Genomic DNA, 17654 nt, shown 5'->3' with positions numbered 1-17654 from the left:
GTGATGACTAAAATGTGGCTCAATTGTGATCCTTCTCTAACAGTGTATTTTAAGAATATCAGATGTTGTTGAAGTAGCAAAACTCTGTGTCAAAACACAGTCATTGATAAAAACACAGTCATTGATAAAAACACAGTTATTGATAATTTGTTTAAAATAGAGTAACTCAAGCAAATTTAGGCAGAAAATGTAAGTCAAGTGTCCCCATTTGTGTATCTGGACTGCTTCTGTCAACAAATGCAATTTTTAGCAACTGTATTGGAGCACAATAATGTATTAAGATTGCTGAAGTTGAGATAGGAGGAAACATTATCAGTAGCGGTAAATACAAACAGTGGTGTCTGGAAGCACAGCAGCAGCTTTCTCCTGGTTAGTCAGGGCACTGTGAGATATTTTATTTTATTTTTTTTTTTCACCAAAGGTCTTACATATGTCTCTTTTTAATCAAAGCTAAAATTTTGTTGGAAGTGGTTATAATCCATGATTCTTTAGGGATGGTTAGGTCTTGGACAAAACCAGATTAGGGCTGCACATGTTCGGTGCCGAGCTTTCTCTTTGTAATGTAAAGGCCATCCTATTTTTCTTGCTTATTGCTCTAACTGTTAGTTTTTTCCAAGTGCAGGAAAATGAGTGACAGCACATTATTTCTCAGTCTTTTTTTTTTTTTTTTTTTTTTTTTTTTTTTTTTTTTTTTTTTGTGTCTTGTTATTTCACTTGGATACTGTATGCGTAGGACCTTTAAAATTCAGGCAGTTAAAGCATTTAGGAAAACCAAGTTAAAACTGAAGCTGCTGAAATGTCGTGTGTACATATCTCCTTGAATTGTCTGTTGTAGCTGCATATGCATCTGACCTTTTAAAGGGTCTTGCTTTGTTTCTAGTTTGCATGGTCTGCTACAAAGTCTGTTGTGAAGTCCAAGTAGTTGATCCTCATCTGGAGGCTCTTTTAAATGCTGTGCTGCCCTAGATTATTACTGTGAAAAAAAAAAGGAGATGCCAGGAAACAGCACAAAAAGGCAAATTCCTGGACTTCGGGACTAAAGAATTCATTTTTGGTGCTACCATGTTGGTGTATTTCCTGCAAAATTTCTTCGAGAGTGAGTTGCTCCATGTTTTTAAAGACTGTGTGCTTAAGTTGGGAGTAGGATTTTGGGCGTACTCAGCTAGAAGAGAGTATTTTTGAAGTTGTGCTGCTTTTGTGCTGCAAAAACTTTTTTACAGAGAGTAAAATTTATTTGTTGATGTAACAAAGAATTCTTCTAAGGCTTAAACATTTTAAAAAGATGGGTTTAAAATTTGGCTTCTCTCCTTTCTCATCCTGACAGTATTGAAATTACTTTGGTTTTCCTTTCAAATAGCAAATGGTTCTTCTGACTGTAATTAACTACAGTTAATTTTTGTGGAGTTTCTTTTCCAGCACAACCCTGGCAGCAACGGTACTAGACCGTGGTGCTGTTACCATCATCATCAGATTTTAGGCTGTTCTTGGTGTGCCTCCTCTGCAGTGTCAATGCTATGTCCAGTTCTCTCAGCTGCTTCAAGAAACCCCGGTTTGGCAGAATGCATCGGTGTCTTGACACTTGCTCAATGGCGTCCACTACTGTCATGTTCTTGTAAATCATCAGGTAAGCCAAGACCAATGTGGCTGACCGGCTGCGACCCATAGCGCAGTGAACCAGAACCTTGTCTGCAGAAACAAAGAGAAGTGATGCAGAGATGACACTGAGTAATTCCATTTTTTGACAGTGAGGGTTTCTGTAGTGCCCCTGCTCTCTTTGGTGGCTTGACTGTCCTTACCAGCATTTTTGTAAGACCCATGTTTTTACAGGTGTGGAAACTGAGGCTGTAAATCTTACTGTAGTAACTGAACACCATCTACATTGGAGATTAACCATTTCATCCTATACCAGATTGCAGAGAAGGTCCAGGGGCTGTAGCCTTGTGTTAAGTAACATTAGCAAGCCCCACTGCAACCTAACTTTATATGCCTCACAAGTGACATGTATGTAAATCTGTGGGCATAATGATCAAAGTACGGGGTGTGGGAGGGTTTGGTATGCTATCAGACAGTTCCTCCATGAGGATAAATGAGATGCCCGGAGGTGGCTTTCTCAGTTCTACAAGCTAGACACAAAAGCTAACCGAATCTGATTATATTTTGTGGTTTTGACAGTAATGTCCTTCAGGATCTAGATTACATCACTTAATGCCCAAATACATCATTTGTAAAATACAGCTAACAAGGCTTTCTTAAGGCTCAGTAATGTTTTTGGGGGCAGAGGATAAGAAGGGCCATGAAAGTTACTAGGCATATAACAAGGGGGATAGAAAGAAGCCACTTCTTAAGCCTTAGTAAAGCTTCTTTAAAAATCTGGCTAGTCACCCTGTTACATTGAGTGGAAGTAGCATTTCACCATCGCCTCTCTCAGTCTTTAATATGATCATCTCCTTGCCGTAGTAGTAGCTTGTCTTGTGTAATATTGTAAATGCAGAATCTCTGCTAGTAGTTTTGATGTCTGAATAGATGTGCCTCAAGATTTAGCTTTGTGACATTGTTTGGTTTAACTTTGGACTTCCAGAGGCAGAAAGTCTATGGTTTCAGGTACTAGCAAGGATGTAAGCCAAAGTGAAACCTGCTCAATTTACTTTGTCTGGGGGAGGTGAAGGTTTCATGTGTTTTCATATTTGATTAACAGGTTTTAAAAGACTTCAAAACATTTCCAAAAATTACTTGAAGCCCTTGAGGGGGTCTCACAAAGGGTTGAACTGCTGAAGGAAGTGGATTTGGAGCACTCTAACACCCTGCTAAGCTGAATTGCCACAGGAAAAAAATACCTCCTCACAGGGCCAATAATAGTTTATCTCTGTGAGCTATGCCTAGTGAGAAGTGTTGGGTGCAAAGCCATGACTCCTGCCGATTAACTCCTTTGCTTCCAGGCACAAAAGGATGTCTTGGCATAAGCAGCTTTGGCGTGCAATGGATGCATCAAGAACTGCCAACACTAGAGGATAAATGGTTACAGTCTGCATCCTAATCCCAGCAGATAGTCTTAGAGGCATCTTGGCAAAATTCCAGTCTCTCTGATAACTAAAAGTGCCTCTTCCTTTCCTGGAAAATGATAATCCCTTCTATTATTACTGCAAATATTTGAAACTGATAAAAACTTTCATTTGTTCAGCCCTTCATGCTTCTCTTTAGAGCTTCCCACCTTGTAGATGGGTTGCTGTTGAGGTGATAAATACATGATAGGACAAGGAAGGCTTTCCTTTGTGTGGGTGGCAAATGCAGGGGATCTAGGAGAAAATGTACAGTTTTTATGTTGTTAACAAAGGTAAAAAAAGGCTGTACAATGCTGAAATGCCCCCTGCTTGTAGGAAAATGAAGTCTGTCCTTTCTTCTGTGTGAATATTTAAGATCTGACTGCCTATAACAGCAAAACACTGGTACTAACCTGCAGAGCTGCGTCCCTTCTATCCCTTTTGTACCTATCAGTCCTGATGTAAGAAGCAGTCTGAATCTTCCTTTTCCAAAATGGAATCCACGCTTGCTCGCTTTGATTCTCACACTTACACCCTTCAAGGTATGGCTGGATATAGAATGCCAGTGCACAGAACCAGAGGTCTACTGAGTGGTGACAGGTCCCTGAACTATTTTGGTCACTTGACGGAGGCTTGTGTGTCTTGAAAATCTGTCTAGATGCAGCGCTCTCTTTCCAGAGTCGGAGTAATGACTGCTGAGGTGTTTGGTCAAATGCCTTGGGTCTTTGTGTCTGTCTCTCATGTTTCTTCTCATGTTGATTTTTTACATCTGTCTTTAGTGTATGTTTTGCAAAGAAAATACTATTCCCTTCTAGTTCACTTTCTGAGGAATTAAGGCACCAAGGGAATGAGTATTGTATCTGTAGCATTATAGGGAACTTAAAAACCTCTTAAAATAACATCTTCTGTTTGGGTTAATCAGGCCTCGCTGACACAAATTTTAAGCTGTCCTATGGTTTGAATTGCATGGGTTTGGAAATCTTAATATACAGCTGAATGATAGCATGCATAATTGTGAACAGTTTTGAGTTTGCCTCTAAAACTACTCTTATGAACATTGAAAGCAGCTCAGATACAAGTCCATCTGCCTATGTTTAAACTCTGCGAATACTGCTCTGATTAGGGAGTTTCTCCATCATCACAAAGATTTTGAAGATTAGGTCAGAATTAATGTGTTAGGGCTGTGTTTTGACAGCATCTGAATTGCTAAGCTTTCTGGCCTGTTGCAGAAAGATAGAGGCTTCTTCATCTGCAAGAAAAGTTGTTCCAACAGCACTGACTGTTGAGCATCTTCCCAGCAAAAGCATGGTATGATGACATCTATTCAATGAATTCAACCACTTGGCTGGCTGAAGGTTGCTCCCTGAGCAATGTGATACAGTCAAAGTAGATTCATTAGGACGTGCATTCTGGTCACAAATGTGTAAACTTTTCTTGTTGCCGTTTTCCCTCCCTTAGTATTTGCTCAGTTGTGATGCAAAGTAGCAAAGGAGTGTAATTGTGTTACTGATCAGAACTATTTAGCACCTTATACTGAAATCCCATGTTGGTAGATAGTCACTTGGTTACTTAGCATAAAATCCTATTAAGAAATATGGATGCTATTTGTCAGGAAGATACACACAAATAGTCCTTTCTATACTTGATGTGCATTCACAAATAATGTGTGTAGTTCTCGGAGGAGAGCACTAGTTACTTGCCTCTAGGCTTTTCTCTCCTATAAGTGTGAGAGACATCAGTTTAGTCTTCAGTTTAGCTTCTGGAGTCATTCTGCTGTTCTGTAAATGTGTAGTGGGAAGTTACTGTCATTGTAGGCCATGCATAGGTGCATATCTTTGGCTGGGATTGGAGATGTAGATGTTGTGTACTTTTCCCTCATGAGAAAGTTAAGAGCTTGCTCTTTTTCTTCATGAGTATTACAGTAATTCCTTATTTTATTGATGTCTATCAGAAAAGATCCTGTCTTGTTTGAAAAACACAAACATATGAATGTGGCAGGCAGTGCACAGCTGCAGAAATTGCTGCAGTTGGTCATATCTAGTGACGATTTTTTGCTTTGTAGAAGTTCATCCAGTCACTCTTTGATTTGCCTTTATGTTTCAGTGCTGGACTGGTGCTTGATAACTATCTCGGAACCTGCTGGACTTTGGCACGGTTTTGAAACAAAAACATTAATACTTCCCCCTCCTCCCCATCCTACCCTTCTTTGCCCCAGTGTTTATTGGAATGCAAGGCGGGGGTGGGAGGATGCGGTTCTAGCCTTTGCTGCTTCCTTTGTGTTTATTTCGTTATGCCAGCGCAGCAGAGAAAACTCCTGCAGGAACAGGAGGGTGGTGGGAGTGAGGAAGTCTTCATTTCTTATTTCAGCTACTCCAGTCTGATACTGACCTCTGGCTTCCAGCTGTGGAGGTCATTAGACCCCAGATGCATGTTAGTTTTCCACTCTTTCCCACAGGCAGTGCTTCAGACATAATTTTTTGAAATGCCAGGTACCTTTCTTCACAAGCAAAAAAGCTCCTGAAGCAGTTTCTTCTGCTATTAGTACTTTGATTTTTAAGACTGAACTGCTTTAAGACTTTCTCCTGAACAAGGAAAGGGACTGTTGCTGTTAAAAGGGTAAAATTGTTAAGACCTGTGTAGCTACTGGGGGCAAGCCACGTAATAACTGGCTACAGCTGAGCTAAACAGCCAAGAACAGAAGCTGACACAAAGCTAGAAACTTGATATGTGACCCCCTCTGATATTAAGGTCTTTGTAGGTCAGCAGGAAAGTCTTGAATTTCTCAGCTAGTTTCTGGTAAAATACCCTGTAGAGATTTAAAAAAGAAAAAAAAAAAAAAAAATAAAAACAAACCAAAACGTGGAGGGGAGGAAAGGAGTAGAAGTAATCTTGAAAGCCAGTGTGAGGCCTAGGCTTTAGCACTTCACATCGGTGTACAGCTTTCTGATAGAACACTGTTGGAGGTCAGCAAATAATGAATTGTGATAATCAAGCTGAGAAATTACAAAGGCTTTAATGAAATGTTTCTAGATCTCTGCTGTCAGAGTTGTTTTGGTCACCTGCTGCTTAGAAGATGGCAGAGTGATAAATCTGCTATAGCTTGTGGTAGATTTGATGACCAGGTAAGAAGGTAGGTTTTGTATTTGTAGAGTGAATCTGATGCTGCAGAGCATGAAGCTGTGGAGTCTCTGCAGAGCACTTGTGTTCCATTCCCACTGCTATGCAACTAATATTCATTAAGCCTTTCCTAATAGGGACTAATTTGAGGAAGAGACAGCTAATTCATGGAACCTATGCAATGTCCAATTGTTTCTGAGTTTATGAAAGAGTCAAAACAAAAAACTTGTCAGGAGATAATGCAAGCTGTGATGTGGGCTCGATCAAAGTGCTTGGTAAGAGGCTCTGGGGCTGGTACTAGTTCTACAGTGAGAAAGGTCCTTGTTTACATCACTACCTTCTCTTAATCTAGTTTTCTGCTACTAGTTTTATATTCTGTGTTAAACTTGGACTTGTTTCCTTCCCACAAGGTTAAATGCAATGGAACTATGCTTATAATCAGATGGAGTAAATACTATACTGTTTTTAACCATATTCAGCATCCTCCTTACTTCTTTCATCCTGAAGTGCATTATCAATGAATTTAGAAGCTGAATAAAAGAACTGGCTGAGCTTGAAAGTGGGGAGATCATCTGCTTCCACTCCATGGTACTCCACAGCCATGTCGTGATAATATTCTGGTCCTGTGTCCACGTTCCGCTGACCATGGGCCGCATTGAGGATGTGGGTGAAGCCTGCCTTCTGAAGGCTGTAGCGATCTAGAGCAGTTTTCCTGTTAAAACAAGAGCTATCATGTAAGTGAAGAACCTTCTTACCCAGCAAGCCAGAAAAAAAGAAAAAATCTGACTTGGTATGTTCTAAATGTTAATGGAACTGATAATGCTTCAAAAATGCGTCATTTACCCTTGTAAAGATCTTAAGATACTGTCATTTAGAGTGTATGATATTTCTGGAGTTCATAACTATCTCTCCCAGGTCCTTAGAGCACCTTAAAAATGAATTTATTTTCCTGATGCCTTTGTAATGTAGGAAATACTGGCTTCTATCCATCTTATGCAAGAAGAAACTTGAGATACAGAAAGTAATAGAATGAATTATTTAAAGTGATAAATCAGTGGCAGTACTTGAAATAGGACCCAGGAATGCTGCTTTCCCCTTCTGTCCCATCAATAGATATTGCAGAACTAATTTGAGTGAGTGATGTGTGAGTAGTAAGATATTTAGGATTCAAAAAGAAGCTCTTTGTCCCTAAAAGAAGTTACTGAGCTTTTTCTCCAATTCTGTTTTAAAAAATAAAAATAATTCTAAATATCACTCTTTTGTGGTCACAGCTCCCTTCCAGGTTTCTTTTTACTGTAGTGTTTGGTTAAACCAGAGGTCTAAAGCAAAAAGAACTAGATACAGAAACTGGATATTAGCCTTCAGTGAAAGCTGAAATTCTTGCATTTATCGTAATATTCTAATTTATTTTTGTCCTCTCTTCCCTTAGATAAGGGGAGTCAGATAGGTAAATTTTATAGTCAGATTTTTGTGTGCTTAAACCCACTCTAAGTGCTTGCCAGCAGTCTGAAATTCTTCAAAAAGTGCAGTTTGTAGCTAGGCATGTAAAAACCTTTTTGTTCCGTTACAGAAGGCTTTTAGTTTTGGCAAGTTTTGTTCAGGAAAAGCTGTCAAGTATCATTAGTGCCTAGGAGGACTATTGAGCTTTTTTCCCAAAAAAAAAATTGCATAGGCTTTATTCTGTTAATGTTTTCACATAACTACTGCTGCCATAAATGAATTAGTGCATGATGTGAAACGGCTTTTTCCAACCAGGAGTACCTCTCTCTATAATGTCTCCTAAACATTTCAATGTGTAAATGCAGCTACTGCCACACAGGATGTTGTGGTGGGCTACCTGTTGTGCTTCATAATTCTAGTGGTGACAGCTCAGAATAGCTTGATGTTGACTCCGCCTTCCTGGCCTCTGTCAGAGTTAAAATCCCCCTTTAGACAGTGATTAAGGCATTTAACTGGGATATAGGTACTGAAGATCTTACCTATGCTCGCTCTTATTTAATTAAAGCTCATGGTAACTGACTGTTTCCCTGCAGAAATTACTTTGTGGACAGGAATGATAATGTCTTGACCCTACTGGATGGAATTGTTGTCATGGAGTAATGTCCACTATGCAATGATTTTAAAAGTAAATAAAAACTCCAAATAGTGTGATGATGCCTGCCTAAGCTCAGTCAACTCTGGAGGACAGAGAAGCAGCATCTTGCTGCTAGTGCTGTGACTTGCCACATTCACCTCAGGTTAATTAATGCGCGGTCCTTCCCTTTGCATTCTTGTTGCAGTGATTGATGTATAAAGCTTTTGTTTTCCTTCCTCCTTTTAGGAGATTTGTGCCTTTGGATTCTCTTAAAAAGTGTATATGCCCTATACACTTTGCCAGCAAAGGCACTTCAGTTCTGGGCTATATGGATGGCCAGTAAAAAAAGAGTAAAGGTGCATGAATATGCTCTTGGTTTTGATGTGCTTAAGGTGAACTACAGGTTGAGCTTTCAAATTGTCTTATTTTGTTTTACCTCCCTGATGCTGGGATAGAGAAAATGTTTTCCATTCACCGAGTTGGCCCAAAGCATGTATCCAACAAACCATGAAAGACTGATGGTTTCAGGTCAGAGCTCTGTGCTCAACTAGAACCCCTGCAGTTGGAGACCTACATCCTGAATAGTAAGTAGGACTGCAGTGTAGTTAGGGTCAGTGAAAAAACAAAGTTTCTGATGGACTGTGGATACTACAAGTGCTGTTCAGGCTAATAAACAGCATTTGAATTATACAATGAAATAGTTTTCAGCAAGGACAATGTCAAACAATAGGTTGCATGACAATCATTAACATTTGACGCTTACATTCCTCTGAAATACAGTTTTCCATTTCCTTGATTAGGTTCTCAGGGGATTGCCTTTTGACACAGTGGGTGAAACTAATGCATTTGTTTCTGATGGTTGCACTTAACAGTCTTGTTCTGTGTGGAAGGATCTCATTTTTAAGTGTTCAGAGGCACCAGTGTTTCAATAGGTATTCAGAAAGAAGGGATACCATCTTTTCATTAACTGAGCAATCAGTTCAGTCTAGCCAAGTACCTGGGAGCTTCCCCCTCCACCTCCCAGTCTTGCCTGTATATGCATACTGTGATTTTCGGGGCTGGGATGGAATTAATCCTCCTCATTTTTATCTAAACAATTGAAGGCAAGACAGTTAAGTGTTCATTTTGCATCACAATTTGCATTAGCCATTGTTTTGCCCTTTCCTGCTTGAGTTAAGGAATATACATATTGTTACTCTTTTAGTTCCCTCTGTTTTCCACGGCTTGGGCTAAAAATGGAATCAGCAGTGGATCAACCTTGAATGCTGTTGCAAAAAGCCCATTGTAAATACTCAAGTGTCATGAAAGCTTCTGTGAAATACCTAATTTTTCTTTTTTAAGTAAATTATAGGTATATCAAGGAAGTACTTAAGCTGTCCACTGTTTCTGGCAATCAAGAATATTTACTCTTTTCCCCAATGCTTGGGATAGGCCGAATGTTTTAACATCATCTGGTATTTAACAGCACTTGATATGTAAACAGATTCAGCGATACCCTTTTGGACTGAATGTTGCCTTACCCAGTATAATTCTTATCTTTGTAATATGCATGCACATTTTCTTCTTTCTATGGATGTTGCTGATTTAGAAAACTTCCAGAAAATGAGTGCTCAGTGTTGAGCACTCAAATCTGTGAAGTTTTCCACGCTTTCACTGAAATAGGTACTTAAACAATGTGGTGTGTAGGTGTTGTATGTAGAACCTGTGAGTTGAACAGAGACCCAAAATGCTTGCCCTGGCCAAGTGAAGCAGGGTCAATGTACATTCTATGGGTAGGTATGTGGCTTGTGCATCTGCAGGCTGAGCTGTTGCATGTAATCTGTAAAGAGGATGTTGGTACCTTTTTTCCATTAGGTACTCTGGACAATGTGATCTCTGGAAAGCTTTTCCTAAGGTTTCTAATACATAATATTGTGTAGAGATCTAATGAAGTAGGTACTGTGCAATACAAAATAGGGTTCACTGGACTGCAAGAGGTGCCTGCCTTGGGCTTTAGGATCTGCATCTTGTGAAGAAATCTGAAGTGATGCTTGCTGTTTTTCAAGAGCCAGTAATGCTTAGTTTCAAACTTGATACAGAGATTAGAAGGCAGTTATGTTCTTTCTCCTTTCTCTCTGTCATCCCAGTCTTGCACTTGATAATTATGTTTTCATAAAACATAAATACCTCTACTGTCCTTTCAGAAATTTTCTTCATTTTTTTTTTCTGGTAAAATCTGTACCCAAAAGCTAGATAAACAGCCCAGCTGGACCACCACTTGTCATATGGGCCCAGGTTTGTCTGCTTTTCCACTCCCATCAGCTGTCTTTTTACCTTGTTCTTTGATCATAAATATTATTGGACAGAGACTGTGCTGAGACTCTGACACTGCCATAATATAGGCAGTTAAACTTGAGGTCATGCTGGGTCTGCATTAGGTTGATTGCCAGTTAACAGAGAGCAAGGAGCAGGCTGTTAAGCCTTCATATAGAGGGACCCATATGCCTGTAAATGGAAATGTTACTGTGCCCCTTTATGTGTTTGCTTGGAATGGGTTTAGCCATCAGTGAACTCCAGGTTTGTGCAAAGGACTGGCTTTCTTTCCAACCTCAGCTGAATCTAGTGTTGTGGAAGCATCCCTCATTATCTGTTTACCTTTACTAGAGCCTAAATTTTTTGTGTTTCACTATGCATCATGCTCCTGGTTATGTCCCAAGGAAGGGGGAATGCTTTTGGTCTTCCTTTTTACTATGCCTGAGGTACTGGTATTTTAGATGAAAGGAAGGAATAAATCAAGCATAAATTTCTGCTAATATCCAACTGGTTGAGGTGACTAATAGCATAGGATCATTCAGGGATATATGAATCATAAACCTTATTGGAGGATTCATAACTCCTAATTCACTTTCAGCTAGAAATGGCACAGATTTTTTTCCCTTGAAATTGGCTCACTGAAAGAGTTTAATAGTCAAGCTAACAATATTCCTCTTTTCCCTCTTTGAGTGCTGCTGTTTCCTAAATTGCAATTAATATTTACATTTTTGTGATTATGGTTGAGTTTTAAGTAGCCATTGTAAAGAAGAGTTACCTACAAATGCCAGTGTAGGTGGAGCCTTAAACATTTGACTACTCTTGTGATTATTTTCATTTTGTATGTCTCCACCATCTGTTTTATTAGCACTTGATTTCTTTTCACATGGTGCAACTGGAGTCTCCAGTGTCTGCTTCGAACATGTGCCTATGCAGAGAAGGTGAAGTGTGGCACTGGGAGATAACAGTGAAATTTTCAGTGAAATTCACTTTAGTAAGAGATGAACTGGACAGATTGGTCCTGTGTAAAAACTCAACAGTTCTTCAGTTCAGAGCACATAAACATATGCTGATAGTTAAGCATACCCAGAAGTCCTTCCCTCTATAGCAAAGCCTTTTAAGTAAAAACTCAGTGCTTTGCTGAATCAGACCCTGCATTTACTGTAGGACAGATGGACTCATAAACGTGTTTTTAAAGTTCTGAGGCAAGGGGGAGTACTTTGATATGGGAATGCCACCTAAAGGGCGAAAACTTGAGATAAAATCACTTTCACGCAGGGATATATTGATAATAACAGACTCTCACTAAGAGTGGGGAACTGTCCCAAACAAAAATGTCATCCATTTTCAAATGGTTCCCAAAAGAGTATTTGCATCTCTCGTGTTGTGCAAGGGCAAGTTAAGGGCTTGTCCAAAACTAACTGTGCCTGCTGGCAGTTTTAAAGCTTAAGATTCATAGGATTAAAAGCAAGTGCTGCAGCAAACTCTCCCTTCTTCTGGAAGCAACTGGAAGCAACAGTGTAAGTAGTTGTAATGTGAAGGAAAATCCTTTCAAGTTGCCATCTCCAGTGTACCAAATCCGTTCTCTTCTTTTCAAAAATACTGTCATAACAAGCTTTAGTCCCAGCTGCTTTCATCAGGAAGTTGCCCAAACCAATGGAGTTGGAAAAGAGGGAAAAACAACTTGTAAGCACTGCAGCCTGCACCTCCACATCAAATGTTAAGTATATTAAAAGCAGCTATTAGCTGAAGTGAAGCCAGCTGATGGTGAAAACCCAAGTGCATCTAAAGGAAGGGAAGTAATCCTCCAGAATGCCTCATGAGGATGCGGGCAGAGCAGCTCCCTTGACAGGTAAGTCAGCACCTTACAGCTGGTACTGGTCAACCAGACGACTGGTATGCTCGTAAACTCTAAGTAGAGCAAAGTCTCTTAAGCTTGAGCAATGCAAACATGTTTCAGTATAGACTGTTAAAACCACAGATTGACATGACCCAGATTGACAAAACACAAGGAAATCTGAGGCAACATGTTACTAGAAGAGGAATCATCTCTCAAACTTTTCCATTTTCTTTAGTGCTGAAGGAAAGCTTGATGCAGGATGATAATTTACCAGATGGTCAGTGTCAGAAAGAAGCTTCCTGAATATAAGCAATACTGACACTTTCTTAAGAAAATCTGGCAGTTCTCCCTCCTGAGGAGAGATGTTGAGAATTTCCAATAATACTGACCCAATTTCCTTTGGTATCTCCAGCACTGAGGGAGTCTAGAGATGGTGAAGCACTGTATCCCCTTTTCCTTCTGAGGTGTTGCTCCGTTTCTGTGGATACCTCCTGTTCAGTGTGAATTAGAAGAATTTTTAGGTACCGCTGAAAATACTGAAGAGGATCTTTGTAATACGTGGTACAAAAAGATTTAGTAGTCCATTTTCTTCTAGTCCCAAGTGGTAGAGTTTGTTTTTGTAAATGATGCAACCTAGGCACAGGGAATCTCTCTTTGCTTCGTATGCAGCAGAGAGGCATCAAGCCTGACTGGCTACATCAAGTGATGTAGTCACTTGATGTAGTCAGTCAGATCTTGGTCTTGACTTCAGTTGCTTGACAAGTGTTAGGAATTGCCTATGGAGAGAGATGTTGGTATGTGGGGAATTTTTACTTGTCTTGGAAATCATTGCTGCTTTAAGAGGTTTACAGTCCAGTGTTACAGATTTGATTTTCTGAATTGTTAAACTGCTGTTGCAATTGGCAGATCTTCATACTAACAAGGTTGAAACTATGTCCTCAAGAGAGTTCCTATAATCCAAATTTGCATGCACTTCTATTTTTTTATGATTAATACTGCTGTAGATCCTAAGAGTTCATAATGGTAAAACAGTGGGAGGCAACTATTTTCTACCCATCTGTTTTCTTCTACATTAGTGTAAATTGTCTTTCTACTTAATCTCTTGGAAAAAGCCATACTGTATCCTTTTTCTGGAGAACAGGTAGAGGAGAGAAGGAGTTTTACTTATATTTACCTATATTTAAAGTTTACTTATAGATGTTAATGATCCTACAGTTCAATCTGTAAGTTTGAGTTACTCATGTATCTTGTTGAATCTTACCTGTGTTAGTTCTCAAGACACTAAGCCCTGGGGCTCTACTGGGACAAGCACAAACAATAGCTTTCTTGAAGTACAAGCTCAGTTCAGCTTCATATCCAGAAAATTATTTTTCATATTTAACCGGTAAGGAATTAGATTCCAGAAGACTTCTTTTCCTCTGGAGTAGTTTGAGAACACAGAAAGACCTGAAACTGTGATCAGGCCTTAATATCCTAGTGAGAGCTAGAGGGTGGTTAAAAGGAAAATAAAATCTGGGGAAGCCTTTGTCTTCAGCTAAAATATTCTTTGAAATTCAGAAAAGTGGAACTATGATCATCATCTGGCGTAACAAGGCGATAACTGAACTGTTGAAAGAAGAAACTATAAGCTGCATAACTAGCAGAGGTATTTTCCATGTGATTGCAGTGAGCCAAGCAGACTTGGGATTAGCCCATCAAACTGCTCATGCAAGTAACCCAGTGACCAGTGAAAGAAAGGAGCAAGACAAAGCTGCTTTCTCTCCCTTTAGGCAGCCTCTAGGTGAGAGGAGGATACATGCAAGCACTAATCCTCGTAGCAGATGAATCAAAATCTTGGCAAAGCTTGTTTTATTCCTGTCACTGGGCTGTCTCATGCAAGTTCCAGTGTCTGGTCTTTAAAAGTCCTTGGAACTTGCTGGAGGAAAATTTCAATTGGAGCTGAACACAGCATGTTGTATTTTGAGGCTTTGATTATTCTGGGCCTGACAGGCTCATGGAGATTTCATTGCCTCTGGGCAACATCTGCAGTGAAGCCTTGTAACAAAAGGATTGAGTGGCCTCACAGGGCTCCTTGATAGCCTGTATTGCATTAGAAGGAAGATGTGGTTATGTAGTCAGGTTAATTAATTAGCATTTCCATAAGCAGTCACAAGTCCTGTTAACCTTGTAAATGCAGGAGGCAGGAATGAAGCACAGATGTGAAGGTTCTGAAGATAAACTCTGTATGTGTGTGTTCACTTGATTTTGTTGATGAGCTCCACTAAATTCTTTCAAGATCAACTTTAATTTAGCATGGCTAAGGATGCAAATGCAGCCAACATCTGTTCATGTCTCCATGGCAGCTCTTCAGCAATGAGTGCTACAGCATGCTCTTAAAATAAAATAATACAAACTGCCCGGCCACACTGAAGGAGAAAGCTGTTGGTTGGAAGTAAGGTGTGGAGCTGGCTGAGGACAGATACAGAGGTCTGGACTTTGCCTGCTTCAAATGAAATTTTAGTTCTGGTGATGAAAGCTGCATCTTGCCTGCAGACCAGTCATCGTCTTGGGTTTTCTGCTGCTGAATGTGAAGTTTGCCCCTGTCTGGCTGACTAATTGGTCTCTTTCAGGGAGTTCCATTTTCTGGGGAAGTTTTACTTCTGGTAACTTCCCACTACTCCTCAAATCTTTTTTCTTCTCCATTAGCTTTCTCATGCTTCTGTCCCAGTCACTTGGGAGCTTGTTTCCTGTTGAAGCACCATTGCTTTTCCTCCCGACTCAAGACCGGTCCCCTGCAGAAATATACTGCCCAGTGTAAGTGGGCATAGCTCAAAGTACCTCTCAAGAAGTTTGGTTTTGCTATTCCTCTGGTTAGTTTGTACTAAGTGCAGGTGTATTGTATTCAGAGTCACACCTTCCAACATCTATTAAATTAACAAACCACTGCTGCAGGAACAAATATAGGAAAGAGTCAGTGGCTGCTATCCTGGGCTCAGAGACTACTGTCCAAATACCTGTTGTCTCATTAGATTCCTTTGCTAGAGGGCAGAGCTGTAGCTTCATCACAGAGATAAGGGAATTCTTCCAACAGCTTAATTCAGAATAATTCTGCTGATGATTCTGAACAAGGAAGTAGGAAACAAGTGCCAGAATAGGCTCTTTTTTACACTGAATCTTGAGTTAGAAATATGTAGCAAAAAGGACAGGGTCGGGTGGAGAGAGGACAACTCAACCCCCTTTTCTTTGTTACTGAGTCATTTGGCCAGGCTCTTCTCATGGCTTAATCTCTGAAAGTGGGAGCCCAGAAATTATGTGTCTTTCTGTTCCCTTTGGCGCCACAGAAGTAATTGGTTGATGATGTTAGGAGTCTTGTAACTTTCAAGGCTGTATATCTTTCCTCTTTTATAAGCTGGCAACAAATGAATTTTAGGACCTTTTAAAAAATTATTGAGAACTTTGGAGCCAGTAGGGCTCCTGCTTGTGCCTTACAGTAATGATGTAAAATAAACGTCATGTTAGCACGGGGTGTAGAGGAAAATTGGAAGTAGACCAGTAATGCCTAAGGGGTAAGAAAAGCACTCTTGCTCTGCTGAGGGGCTTGGGTTGGGGTATTTTCTGATGGCATGTCTTTGGGTTGTAGTAGTCATCTCTGCTTGTTAGAATAGGCTGTTTCTAGTTTAGTTGTGTGCTTAGCAGAGCTAAGTCTGTTTTGTGGGTTTGGTTTTTTTCCAAATCACACTTGGTCTGATCTGCAGCTTTGCCTTCCACAGGGTTCTGTTTGTTTTAATCTCTTGAGCAATTTGGAAGTGCAGAGTATTCCATGTACGGAAGCACAAGCTTGGAAATGCAGAAATACCACTGTGAGTTGAGCTGTCCCTTTAATCACTTTTCAAGAATTATGTTTTAGGTTTAAACCAACCTAAGCTGTGGTCAACACATCTAGGTCGTGCTTTTCTGTCAGTGTAACTCTGGAATTTCACAAATTACTCCTTGCAATGAGCCATTTAAAAATAGATCATGACTGGCTTCAACCTCAGCAGCCCGCACCAGTGCCACTACTGCTCCTGTTACTCAGACTTGAGCAGTAGACCCTGCCACACTTATTCAGTGCTTTCCTGAACCAGCAGCAACCGACACAGTGTGCCCATATCTGAGAGCCATCCCAGGCTCTGATTGCTCTGTTGGATTCTGGCATCTGTCAGTACCTTGTCAAACCACATCATCACTGCTAAATACTAACGAATGAGTAGTAGGAGGAAAGAAACACCATGCTCTGTTGGTGATTTGTACTTAGTGCAGCTTAGTCATCTCCTATGTAAAAGAGATGTGCTATGTACACTTACTCATCCACTATGTAGAGCAGTACTATGTACACTTACTCATCTCCTATGTAGAGATTGGGCCAGACTTCATTGACATGAGTGTACTGTGGGCATCCTTTCCAGAAGAGTCGCTCCAATTCAAATGCACCTGGGGTGGAGTAATCCTCATCAGGATCTACTTTCATTGCTTTATATGCATTTTTCTTCCCAGTGTTCAAACCTGCTGATGACATCTTGTCCATGGAGTAGTGCTCTCAGGTTGTGCAAGAAACTGGAACGTAACCAAAACAGAATGTTAAGCTGAGGAATCACGAAGCAGGCAACTTCTGCTCCAGTTTGTGATGTTGGGAGCAGCACTGGCCAGGCATGTTTGGGCCGGGCATGGTATGGGCATGGAATGCTTTCATACAAGCTCACCAGCAATGGGAGCAAAAGCCAAAAGTTTGTGATCACTGAAGATCGGTCTCCACTGGGAATTTGTTTCCTGGAAAGTCTACTGGTACAAATCTGTTAGGTCCAAGAGCCTGATCCCAGGGATCTAGAGCAGCTTGAGGAACTGAGTGGGATAAATATGTTTCATTATCGTTAGCTGTGAATTTCCTAAAGGCTTCTCTGTGTGATTTTCAGCAATGCAGGGAGGTAAAATGTGTACATTCAGGTAAATGTTGGATGTACCAGTTCTGATCTTTAAAGATCTTAATGCAGCCCTGCACACGGAACCTTGCAGGCTTTTTGCAGGAAGGAGAGTTTGCCTTTTGGCAGCACCACTGACTGATAGACATAATATTTTCTAGCCAGGCTGGGCTCAAGGACTTCCTTCTTTTTGGGTTCACTTTTTGGCGGTTTTGAGGTTTTTTTTGTTTGGGTTTTTATTTTTTTAACCTTGATGCATACCTGCCAAGTAGGTAGGAAGAAGCACCGATGAACGTACAGAGGGGAGCAATAGAGTAATATTATCCTGCAGGTAAAACCAGAGTATCATTAATGGTGCTAAA

General features: G+C 40.3%; 1 protein-coding gene across 1 annotated transcript; it reads right to left on the bottom strand.

Moving 5' to 3' along the window:
* Positions 1-1438: 1438 nt before the first annotated feature.
* Positions 1439-16901, bottom strand: DUSP29 (dual specificity phosphatase 29; the record flags this gene model as incomplete). The annotated part of the gene is made up of 3 exons (XM_080622023.1): positions 1439-1686; positions 6647-6867; positions 16717-16901. The coding sequence occupies 3 exons, from the start codon at positions 16899-16901 to the stop codon at positions 1439-1441; spliced, it is 654 nt and encodes a 217-aa protein (XP_080478149.1).
* Positions 16902-17654: the final 753 nt, after the last annotated feature.

This window comes from Psittacula echo (assembly GCF_963264785.1).
Source record: "Psittacula echo genome assembly, chromosome: 6".
NCBI lineage: Eukaryota > Metazoa > Chordata > Aves > Psittaciformes > Psittacidae > Psittacula > Psittacula echo.
Note: the sequence above shows the minus strand (reverse complement) of the source record. Positions and strands in the feature narration are given on the sequence as shown.